The sequence below is a fragment of the Loxodonta africana genome, chromosome 3 (genome assembly GCF_030014295.1).
Source record: "Loxodonta africana isolate mLoxAfr1 chromosome 3, mLoxAfr1.hap2, whole genome shotgun sequence".
NCBI lineage: Eukaryota > Metazoa > Chordata > Mammalia > Proboscidea > Elephantidae > Loxodonta > Loxodonta africana.
In genome coordinates this window covers 52003324-52015785 of record NC_087344.1, presented here as the reverse complement: position 1 = coordinate 52015785, position 12462 = coordinate 52003324, and the positions used below count along the sequence as shown (strand labels likewise).

General features: G+C 49.2%; 1 protein-coding gene across 7 annotated transcripts in view; it reads right to left on the bottom strand.

Annotated features, from left to right (window-relative positions):
• The window catches only part of ARHGEF10L (Rho guanine nucleotide exchange factor 10 like), a 158774-nt gene that overhangs the window by 132129 nt on the left and 14183 nt on the right, over positions 1-12462 (bottom strand). For 6 of the 7 annotated variants that reach the window (XR_010321309.1, XM_064281365.1, XM_023552016.2 and 3 more), the window contains one exon: positions 775-866. The exons of the other annotated variant lie outside the window; for it this stretch is intronic. Coding sequence is in view for 5 of the 6 variants with exons in the window: in XM_064281365.1 (XP_064137435.1) it covers positions 775-866 (92 nt within the window). In the remaining variant the exon portion in view is untranslated. The remainder of the gene's footprint in view (positions 1-774; positions 867-12462) is intronic. 7 annotated transcript variants of the gene reach the window in all.

Here is a 12462-nt window from a genome sequence, read left to right as displayed (position 1 = left end):
GTCTTTCTCCCACGCCCACATGGATTCTGCCTCCTAAACAACTCCCAGATCTATCCGCTTTTCTCCACTCTCCTAGTTCTGCCACCAGCCTCTCCCCAACCCCCACGGCTACAGTGGCCTCCTCGCTGGGCTCCCGATCCAATGCTCCCCTCCCATGGTATCCTGATGCCTTTGGAATAAAATCCAAGCTCCTACATATGGCCCCAGGGCCCTGGAGGAGCTGGTCAGATCCAGCCTTGGCTCCCCAAACAGCCCCTTAGATGTTCCCCTCCATCAGGGGCCTGTCCTCCCCTCACCCTCAGCCACTTGCACACCTCAGCTGGTCCGGGTACCTGGAACACATGTCCCCCATCCCCTGCTCCCTCCCTTTCTGTCTTCAGGACCTCATCCCAGCTCTCCAATCTTCTACCTTCCCTGTGTGACAACTGCCGGGTTAAGTGTCTGTTTCAGCTTCCAGAGGGACCTTGCCTTGTTACCCACCGCCCAGCCTACACTGGCCTGCTGTAGGAGCCTTGTAATTATTTAATGAACAGATGAATGGCTGAGTGTGTGACCTTCTCCTGCGCCATGCCTTGGGAGGCAAACAGTGGCTACTCTCAAGCATGGCCAGTGGCCAATCTCCTCAGGACAGCACTAAGCCCACAGCAGCCCTCCCAGGGGACACCCCTGGGTTCACCTGAGCCCATGTCAGCTCTCTTGCCTACAGAAGGAGATTATCCTGGCACCACCCTCCTGGGGCTAATACCTGGGGTGGGCGGCAAAGGCGGGACTTACTGCGGTGGGAGCTCTTCCCCTTCCAAGTGGAGCGCCGGACCCCTGAGAAAGCTGTGTCCACAGCATCCCCATTGCTCACCACAGCCGGCACCCTGTGGGTTGAGAAACAGGCCCTGAGCCAGCAGTAGAGGGGACAGTAGGCTCCTTGAAGCCTCCAGCAGCTCCTCATCGGGTCACTAGGACACACACTGGGCATGGCCAAGGACGAGGCCACCCCAGGAAGCCCATGGCTCTACGAATCACTAGTTGGGATGGCCCTGGACAAGGTCTTTCTCCTCTCAGTATCCTCATCTTTAGAAGGCACTATAGGGCCAGACCTGCAACAGAGCACAAAGATCCATTGGGTTCATGGTGCTAACTATCAGACACTTCTATACAAGGTGGTCGCGTTGTGCCTAAGTGCAGACTTGATGGTCATCTCCAGTCTTTTCATTCTCCCAAATGTAAAGTGACAGTGAGGGCTGGGGATTCCAAAACGCTCCCTGCCCCTTGTGAGAACCTGGACTGGAAAACCTTCACATGACCACCTATGGGAGGCAGAACTTAATTCTCTCTCCTACTGGGTGGGCTAGGCTTAGTGACTTGCCTCCAAAGAACAGAATCTAGAATAGCAAAACAGTAGGGAAACCCAAAAGACACCACCTAAACCAAGTTACAAAGGTTAACACAACAGTGAGACCATGTGAGTATCATGTATCCCCTGATACAATATATGATATAAAAGACAGACAGAAAGACAGGCAGACAGAAAGAAAGATCACCTCTATTAGTCTAGAGTTAGTATCTTAGATTGACTAAAACGGCAGCCACTGTTGCCAAGCAATTGACTTTGAACTTCCAGGCACCTGAGCCCTTAATGGGGGGGTGGGGTGGGGCGGGTGGAATGAAGAGCAGAATAGTGCAGGGGAGAGGGGAGAGAAGGAGAATGAGAGAATTTACACTGTTGAGTACCTCCTATGAGCCAGACTCTTCACCTCACCTTTCAGATAACGCCAAGATGTAGATCCTGGCATCCTCCCCATTTTGCAGATGAGGAGAGGAATCCACCCAAGATCACACGGCCAGTAAGTGGCAAAACTAGACCATGAACCAGCTTGCTCCAAGGCTGGGCTCTCATCCCTCCCCTACACACCTCTCAGGTAATCCAGCCTGGAGAGCTGTGGTTCTATATCTCTATCTGTGCTGTATCTAGATACATTTTACATCTGCTTTCTCTGTGTGGCTACTGCGCACTTGAAATGTGGCTAGTGCAACCAAGAAACTTAATTTTTCATTTTCTTTAATTTTAAATAGCCACACGTAGCTAGTGGCTAGCGTACTGGACACGCAGGCCCAAGCCATCTGCATTATCAGAGAAGGAAGTCTCAGCCCCTACTTGGCTGCCAGAAGTTGGCAGTGTGGCCCTGGGGAGAGGACAACCGCACATTTCAGTCCTAGGAGATGGGACATAAAGGCCAAGAGGAGGCAGGGCTGTTCTGGACCCCAAGACTAAGCTAAAGGGAGCCACCAGAGCCCCACCCCAACAGCTGCTTCCCTAGGCTGCCCCCTTATCAACACAGTGACATTTTGAAGGCACTGGATCCAACTGCTCAAAAATGCTCAGACAGAATCAAACTGCTCCAGCCGGAGCCAATGTGGGCCTGAAGGGCTTGGCTTGTTAGTCTCCCTAACACAGGCCGGCTTTGCTCTGATCCGTAGCTATAACAACCGGTGACCATTTACAATGCGCCTGCTGGGGGCCGCTTCCTTTGCTTTACATATATTTGCATACTTAAGTTCATAAGGACCCATATGAGGTATGGATCATAATGCTCATTCTACAGATGGGGAAACTGAGGCTCAGAAAGACCCATTTACCCGAAGTCATCCAGCTAATTAGAGGGAGCTGGGGTTTAAAACCTGACTGATCTACCTGCACAGTTTGTGTTCTTTTGACCAGACCACTTGCATTTAAGCACTCACCTACTCACATAAGGTCACTTAACCTCTCTGTGGCTGTCCAGCCACCCTTTTTTTTTTTTTAAAGGAGAGAAAGAACACTTGGCATAAAGTCAGAGATACAAGTTCAAATCTCCATCCAAGAGAAATGGTAGCAAGGCTCTCACATGACGGCCCTTTGTAAACTCTGGAGGTGCCATCAAAGCAGGGGTGGGTACTGCTGGGTGAGGTCAGGCAGCTTTAGACAGAATCTGGAATACATCATAAGCAGACTAAAAGCCAGGGGAGGCTGAAATATGAACCTCCCGGTTGGCCATTATCAAAACACATTAGCAGCCAGGCCCAGCACCTGGGGCTGGGGGTGGGGTCACACAGCGGAGGGAAGGTGCCTTCAGGCCCACCCCCACTGCCTCCATGACTGAGGCAAGCAGAGACTGGGATGCCCAAGGGCAGGAAGAGGCTGATGGGTGGACAGGTGGTTAGGAAGGCTTAGCTAGAGACCACCACGCCCCACCCCACACTTGGAAAGTGTGAGGAAAAAGACACTTCTCCTCTGTGGCCCCCATCTAGTCATGAGAGTGCTTGAGGGACAGCCTCTTGAACACAACAGCCTTCAGGGGGCATATTATTACAGCCATTTTACAGATGAAGAAACTGAGGCTCAGAACCCTGCCCTGTCACCTGTGATGGGAATTGTGTCAATCTGCTGCAAGCCTTGCCCTCGACACCAGCTCTGCTGTCCCCAGATTGGAACAGCTGTACCCCAGGGAGACAGCAAATGAAAGGCAGAAAGGGCCTCTGGGAGGGACAGGAACGAGTAAAAGGGTGGTAGGCAAGAGCATGAGGGGTACAGCTCAAGTGAAGGATACAAGACGGCATGGCAAGAAATGAGGCTGGGGTGCCTCCTGTCTCCTCACCCCTTCCTGCCTGCCTCCCAAGGCCACTGACAGATGTACCCTGCACCCTTCTGGGGCAGTATACCCCGGATGCTGTCCGAGGCAGCCACCTGGGGCCCCCCCCAATGGAAAGTGGAATTCTCCTGGTGAGAGAACACTTCTTCTGGGGCCTCCCCTAACAGCTCCAGATGATAAAAGAGCCATAAAAACCAATAAGAGCCCAGCTATCTCACCCTTATCTGAACTTCCCAGACTTCTAACTCCCAGCTTACACATCAGAGCAAGGCCAGTGAGATTACGCCAGCCTTACAAAGTGAGGCCACTGCCACCGGATGCACAGGAAAGAAGCCAAATGCATTGAGAGGGGCAGAAGATAGGCAGCTCAACTACAAATAGGTAGATATGGAGGCAGGGGACAGCCAAGAGGACCCCCTCAGCTCCCCCAACCACCAGTCTTCATTGCAAACCAGGCCTAAGTCAGCACACCTGAACACCCCTGGTGTGTCTCTGGTCCATGAAGTTTAAAGCTCCTTCTACGCCCTGTTCTCTCTCCAAAGGGAATCCCGGGCCAGGAGAGGAGTGAAAGCCTGGGGAGATCAGGGGCCTGACCTATCTTGGTCACCATGACAGATGACCACCTGGCCTATTTTAAAGATAAGAAGTCCCCTCCAGAGAATAGCAGTGCCACCACACACACACACATAGCTGCTGGCACGGGCCCCCATTTCTAGATAAATCTTCATGGACGAGACACGGTGCAGGGTTCTTCCCCGGAGTGTGGTTGGTCAGGGAGAAGACTGCAATATCCAGAGGGTTCTGAGGATTCCTGGCCAGCCTGACCCACGTACACGGGATACTGCCGGGGTCTCTTCCAAGATGAGGTATGAAAAACAACAAACTGTAAAGAAATCTACCTTTGGGGATCAGAAAGGACCAGAATAACATTTGCCTTATAAGGCCTCCAATAAAACCCAATCTGCAGCATGAGGGGGGAGGGGCTGTGATCTCTGGGTTCACCCAGGATGGTCCTACTCAGAGTACTCCGCCCTTGAGATCCTGCCAGCCCTAACCATTTCCACAATCCCCAAACCCAAGATACAAAAGAAAGGCAATACAATAGCCCCCAAGAAGATAAAATACTTAGGAATAAATCTAACCAGAGATGTAAAAGATCTATACAAAGAAAACTACAAGACACTACTGCAAGAAACCAAAAGAGACCTACATAAATGGAAAAACATACCTTGCTCATGGATAGGAAGACTCAACATTGTGAAAATATCTATTTTCCCACATGCAATCTACAGATACAATGCAATCCCGATTCAAATTCCAATGGCATTTTTTAATGAGATAGAGAAACAAATTACCAACTTATATGGAAAGGAAAGATGTCCCCAGATAAACAAAGCATTACTGAAAAAAGAAGAACAAAGTGGGAGGCCTCACGCTACCTGATTTTAGAAATTATTATACTACCACAGTAGTCAAAACAGCCTGGTACTGGTACAACAACAGATACATAGACCAATGGAACAGAATTGAGAATCCAGACATAAATCCATCCACATATGAGCAGCTGATATTTGACAAAGGCCCAAAGTCAGTTAAATGGGGAAAAGACAGTCTTTTTAACTAATGGTGCTGGCATAACTGGATATCCATCTGTAAAAAAATGAAACAAGACCCATACCTCACACCATGCACAAAAACTAACTCAAAAGGGATCAAAGACCTAAATATAAAATCTAAAACGATAAAGATCATGGAAGAAAAAATAGGGACAAGGCTAGGAACCCTAATACATGGCATAAACAGTATACAAAACATTACTAACAATGCACAAACACCAGAAGAGAAACTAGATAACTGGGAGCTCCTAAAAATCAAACACTTATGCTCATCCAAAGACTTCACCAAAAGAATAAAAAGATTATCTACAGACTGGGAAAAGAAATTTGGCTATGACAAATCCGATCAGCGTCTAATCTCTAAAATCTCCAAGATACCACAAAACCTCAACAACAAAAAGACAAATAACCCAATTGAAAAACGGGCAAAGGATATGAACAGACACTTCACCAAAGAAGACATTCAGGCAGCTAACAGATACATGAGGAAAAACTTACTGTCATTAGCCATTAGAGAAATCAAAACTACAATGTACCATCTTACCCCAACAAGGCTGGCATTAATCCAAAAAACACAAAATAATAAATGTTGGAGAGGCTGTAGAGAGACTGGAACACTTCTACGCTGCTGGTGGGAATGTAAAATGGTACAACCACTTTGGAAATCAAACTTGTGCTTTCTTAGAAAGCTAGAAATAGAACTACCATACGACCCAGCAATCCCACTCCTTGGAATATATCCTAGAGAAATAAGAGCCTTCACATGAATAGATATCTACATGCATACCCATGTTCACTGAAGCACTGTTTACAATAGAAAAAGATGGAAACAACCCAGGTGCCCATCAGCAGATCAATGGATAAACAAATCATGGTATATTAACACAATGGAATGTGAAACATCTCATAACATGGATGAATCTGGAAGGCATTATGCTGAGTGAAATTAGTCAGTCGCAAAAGGACAAATATTATATAAGATCACCATTACAAGAACCCAAGAAAAGACTGAAACACGGAAGAAAACATTCTTTGATGGTTATGACGGTTGGTGAGGAGGGAGAGAGAGGTGTATTCACTAATTAGATAGTAGACAAGAATTATTTCAGGTGAAGGGAAGGACAACACATAATACAGGGGAAGTCAGCACAACTGGACTTATCCAAAAGCTGAGAAGTTTTCTGAATACAACCAAACACTTCGAGGGATAAAGTAGCAGTTACAGGGGTCCAGGGACCATGGTTTCAGGGGACATCTAGGTCAACTGGCATAACAAATTATATGAAGAAAATATTCTGCGTCCCACTGTGGTGAGTGGCATCTGGGGTCTTAAAAGCTAGCAAGCAGCTATTTAAAATGCATCATTTGGTCTCAACCCACCTGGAGCAAAGGAGAATAAAGAACAGCAAAGACACAAAGTAATTTTGAGCCCCAGAAACATAAAAGGCCACATAAGCCGGAGACTCCATCAGCCTGAGATCAGAAGAACTAGATGGTGCCCAGCTACCACCAATGACTGCCCTGACAGGGCAAACAACAGAGAATCCCTGATGCAGCAGGAGAAAAGTGGGATGCAGACCTCAAATTCTAGTAAAAAGACCAGGCTTAATGGTCTGACTGAGACTGGAGGGACCCCTAGTGGTCACAGCCCCCAGACTCTCTGTTAGCCCAAAACTAAAACCATACTCAAAAACAACTCTTCAGACAAAGACTAGCCTGGACTATAAGACCCAAAATGATATGGTGAGAAGTGTGCTTCTTAGCTCAAGCATGAGACTGTGGGCAGCTCCTGTCTGGAGGCGAGATGAGAAGGAAGAGGGGGACAGGAGCTGATTGAATGGACATAAATATACAATGGAGAGAAGGGGTGTGCTGTCACATTGTAGGGAGAGCAGCAAGGGTCACATAACAATGTGTGTATAAGTTTCTGTATGAGAAACTGTCTTGAATTATAAACTTTCAGTTAAAGCACAAAAAAAGAAAAGGCAAAAATATGCACTCCAGATTAAGCCTGCTTCCAAATTTCTTTCCAGCCTGGGCCAGTTTCTTTCTATATACAGCATGTTAAAGCAGAAAGGGACCTAAAAGGTCATTTTGTTCTATCATGCAAACCAGCTGCCCATTAGAGTCACCCAGGGAGTCCCTCCTAAAAGATACAACACCAGGGCCCCCACTCCAGTGATTCCCATCCATTGTTCTGCACTGAGGCCCAGGCTCCCCGCTGGCTCCAAAGGCAGCAAGGGTCGAGAACCAGGGGTCCCAGGCTTGAGGGGTGAAGAGGCATGCACTCTGGAACCAGATATTTTTGTTGTTAGGTGCCACTGATTTCAACTCATAACAACCCCGTGTGACGGAGCAGAACTGATGCACAGAGTTTCCTAGGCTGTCCTCTTTGCGGAAGCAGATCACCAGGTGTTCCTCCCTCAGAGATGCTGGGTGGGTTTGAACTGCCAACCTCTGGTTAGCAGCTGAGCGCTTAACCTTTGCACCACTAAGGCTCCTTCCGGAGGCAGACAGACCTACAAGGAAACCACAGCTGTGCCTCTTGGCTGTGTGCACTGGGTCAAGTCCCTAAATGTCTTGGAGTTGCTGTTTCCCCTCCTGTGGAACAGGGTGAAGAGTTGCTTCCACTTCCTGTTGTGAGGATTCAATGAGATAAGGCAGGTAAAGCATGTTATACCCCTCTGGGCCTCAGTTTCCATATCTGTGAAATGGAGCAATATTATTTCCCTCTTAGGGTTCTGGGATAGAGTAAATGAAGAAGGCCTGTAAAATACTTAGCAAGGGCCTGGCACATGGTAAATGCTCCCATGTGTGTGCTCCCTTCCCCACCTTTCCCTCCACCCCTTCTCCAGCTACAGGGTCCCCCAACACCCACTGCTGTGAGACCTGCGTGTATGTTCCTCTCCATACTGTGCCTCAGCCATTCCTTACATACAGAAGGGTTCAGCGACCCAGTCTGTGTGTCGTGTGCCACCCACACACGATCACAAGTCCACTTACTGAATGAGGTGGAGGAGTTAGCAGGGACCCAAGGCAAGTCTGAGAAGGGCCCCTCACATGGTATCCACAACCCAGTCCTCAACAGGGAGCAGGGAGCGAGCCCCAAGGTCAACACATATGCCTGGCCCCACCCTCATCCCCAGCCTCTGGTCTTCCATTCCATGGTAGGTACATCTCCTTCTGTGACATCTCAGGGGCCCATGGCAGGCACTGCACCCCCAGCAATGACTTATCGAGACCAATGTGAGGTGTTGGAGAGGAATATGGGTTCCCATGGGAAAATGCTCATGCTATGTAATTAAGGGAAAAAGTGAGGAGGAAACAACATTTACAATCAAACCACAGATCCATAAAAAAAAGATGTACCCTGGTATGTATGCAGGGCAGAGAGGATGACAGGAGTGCAGCAGAACAATTAACGGTGGCTTTCATCTATCATTGTCTCTATGTTCTAATTTTTCAACTCTAAACATGTATGACTTTTACAAAAAAGAAAAAAACATTACAGGCAATGCTAACCAATGGATTAACCAGTATGGGGTCCCTTCTGCCCCCAGACAGACCTGCACCCTTTGGGGCAATGCGAAGAAGCAGCTGGCCGACCTAGCATCTAATCTTTTTGTTGTTGTGTGGTTGCTGTTGTTAGTAGCTGCCATCAAGTCGACCCTGGACTCATGGCGACCCCATGCACAATGGGATTGAACCTCGTCATCTATGGGGTTTTCACTGGCTAATTTTCAGAAGCCCTAATGGCACAACAGTTAAGCACTTGGCTGCAAACCTAAAGGTTGGCAGTTCGAACCCACCAGCCGCTTCTCGAGAGAAAGCTGTAGCAGTCTGCTTCCATAAAGACTATAGCCTGGGAAATCCTATGGGGCAGTTCTACTCTGTCCTGTAGGGTCGCTATGAGTTGGAATCGACAGGACGGCAACAGGTAGTTTTCAGAAGTAGATTACCAGGTCTTTCATTCTAGTCCGTGCATGTGGTACACTGGCTGGAAATCAAACAATATATTCACAGCTTCCCAGGATTAGGACGTGGAAATCTTTTAGGGGCGGGCATTATTCTCCCTACCATGGTTGTTGCGAGAATCAAAATGAGATGTGTGTGGAAAGGGCTATATAAACTGTAAAGTCTGTGTGCGTGTGAGCTATTAGTACTATGCCTTCTCTGTGCCAGGCAGTGGGGTCGATAGATTAGTAAGGCAGAGTTTCTATCACTGCACGGTGCAAGGACGGTCTTCATGAGATTCCTTAAAGGGGTATCCAATATAATGAACGGTTATGTATATATATTTTTCAGGGGAAAGCCTTCTTGGCTTTCATATTGGGTACTCAAAGGGTCTGTGATCCAAAGGTCATGAACCTAGAGTGAGAAAAAAAACAAAGAAAAATAAAAAACAACTTTGCCAATTTCGGGACTGGCAAGGACTGGGGAAGATCCCTGGGTGGCACAAATGGCTTTGCGCTCAACTACTAACCAAGAAGGTTGATGGTTTGAGCCCACCCAGTGGCACCACGAAAAATAGGCCTGGCGATCTGCTTCTATAAAGACCACAGCCAAGAAAATCCTATGGAGCAGTTCTACTATGCCACACACAGGGTCACCATGAGTCAGAGTCGACTCATTGGCAACGAGTTTGTTTTTTTTTAAGGAACAGAGAGAGGTTTTGGAGGGGGTCTGGTCTCCATAACCCTCTATGAGGGACTCAGCAGCAGCGGCCACTGGGAGAGAGCAGGCCTTGGGTTTCACACCAACCCAGCAGGACAGGATACAAGGAGGCTACAAGTGCTCGGAGCTGAGCTGCGGGAAACAGTGGGTGTAAAAAGAAGCCAGGCTCTCCAAGCCCCTCCTGACTAGGAATCTGCAGTCATCTGGAAAACCAGGAACGAGAACTCACTTACCGACCTCCCCAAGAACGAAGGCCTCCATGGGGTGGGGAGACACCCCAGCCCTGTAGGCCTGCCCCTTCCAAGAGCCTCCATGCTCCCCACACTCACCAGCCTCACCAGGTCCCAGGCAGCCTGTTCAAACATGGCTTCCCAGAGCCCACCTCCTCTCCTTCCAGGGAAGATGGGTCTCCCTGGCCCTTCCAGAGGTCCGGCTGCCCCATTCTGTCCCAGACTCCAGGCCCAGGTGAGAGATGCAGGTCAACGGGCTACACAATCCACCCTGTCCAGGTAAGCCCAGGAACGGGTGGACAGGTACCTCCCAGGAGCCAGTGAGAGTCCATGGGCTGAAGCTAGGAGCTAAAGCCCTGACCCACCAGGAGATACTGAGGCCACAGTGGGGCTTATGGGGATGGCAGCAAAAGAAGGCAGGAAAAGCAAACAGCTCCAGGGGGGTCTGGGGTCCACGGCGCTAGTGCACTCCTAGGTGAGAGGTGCAGGCCTGAGTCCAGGAAAATCACAGCAAGCTGACGATCCCAGTGCTCATGTTTCCCGGCAAGTGGTGGGCCTGCGTTCAAGGCCACTCTTTCAACCATGACTGCCCAAGAGAGCTCAGGGTGGTCATGACTGCACAGCTTCAAAGTCTATCAGCGAAGGCACACGCTGCGGGGCTTCACAATGGCTCCGGAGTCCGACAGGCCCAGGCCCAACCCTGCCATTACTAGCTCCATGACATCTTGGGTAAAGGCTCCAACTCCCTAAGCCTCAGTTCCTCACCTGCAGAATGGGCATAATCAATAGTCCCCGTTCCATGTGGCTTGGCATAATTAACAAGAGAATTGCACAAAGCACTCAGTACAGTGTGTGGCTCCATCAATGGTAGCCGACACCATCAGCATCACAGGGGTTATGTTGTGTGGCCTCCGGCCACTTCACCACACCAAGCCTCCCTGCCCACTGGCCTCTGTCAGCTGCCAGAGTCAGAATCCAGGTTCAGAGATTTTACTTCCAAACCATTTGTTCGCTCCTTGTTGTCACTGAGACACCGAAAGTCACCTTTCTGACCCCACTCATCCTTGTAGCCACCCTTCATTCAACCAGGCTGTCTGCAGCACTCGCCCTGTGCCTGGTGCTGCTCTAAGCCAGAGGATACCACAACTAACAAAATACTCCCCAGCCAAAAACCAAATCCCTGTCCCCATGGAGGTGACATGCAGATAGGGAGACTCACCCACCCCCACAAAACCTGCAGGGTACAAGGTGAGAAGGGAGGGGCTCCTTTATTCTGCCCCATTTCAAGGGAAGGCTCCTTACCTAGAATCACACGTGGGGCAGTGCCAAGGCCTGGCAGGCCCCACACCCAGCTACTCTGCTTGGTCCCAGGAGAGGTCTATGCAACACTCCACCCTCCCAAGAGCTCAGAGCTCATCTCTCCGCAGGTAAAATTCTTGCCCCAATAAATCCCTCCCCTTTCCCCACTTACAGTTAAGTGCTTAACTGCTAGCCAAAAGGCTGGTGGTTCACACTTAGCCAGAGGCCCCTTGGAAGACAGGCCTGGCCGTCTTCTTCTGAAAGGTCACATCCTTGAAAACCCTAGGGAGCACAGCTCTACTCTGTACACATGGGGTTGCCATGAGTCGGAGTTAGTTCCACAGAAACTAACAACAACAACAACATACACAAATCGGATCATTCAAGTAGAGTGAGCCACACCCACCAATCATGAACCAAAGTGAGTTCCTGGGCTCGAACGGGAGTCCTCAGTACCCCCAGAGGCAGATGGCAAATGCGGGCAGCACCTGGCCTCTGGGTCAGAGAAGCCTCGGATATAGACTGTTCTAATTTTACTGGCTGTATGTGGCCTTGAGGAAAACATCTAACTTTCTTGTACCTTGATTTCCCCATCTGTCAAATGTGTAATGACTGCAGCTACTTCCTGGAGATGTGAGGAGTAAACGAGACTGGGCATTTCGCTCAGTGCCCGGTACACAGTAACCGTGACCACCAACATCATTGTTAGCATTATTATTATCAGTTCTGCGAACAGATGAAAGAAGCCCTGGTGGCACAGTGGTTAAAATGCTCGGCTGCTAATCGAAAGGTTGGCAGTTCAAACCTACCAGCCACTCTGAGGGAGAAAGATGTGGTAGTCTGCTTCCGTAAAGATTACAGCCTTGGAAACCCTACGGGGTAGTTCTACTCTGCCCTGTGGGGTCGCTATGAGTCAGAATCAACTCAGTGGCAAAGGGGTGGGCTAACAGATATGTCTCCTTGGAGAGAATGGGCCACCATTAGCACTTTTTCTACAAAACAGGATGGACGGATGGACGG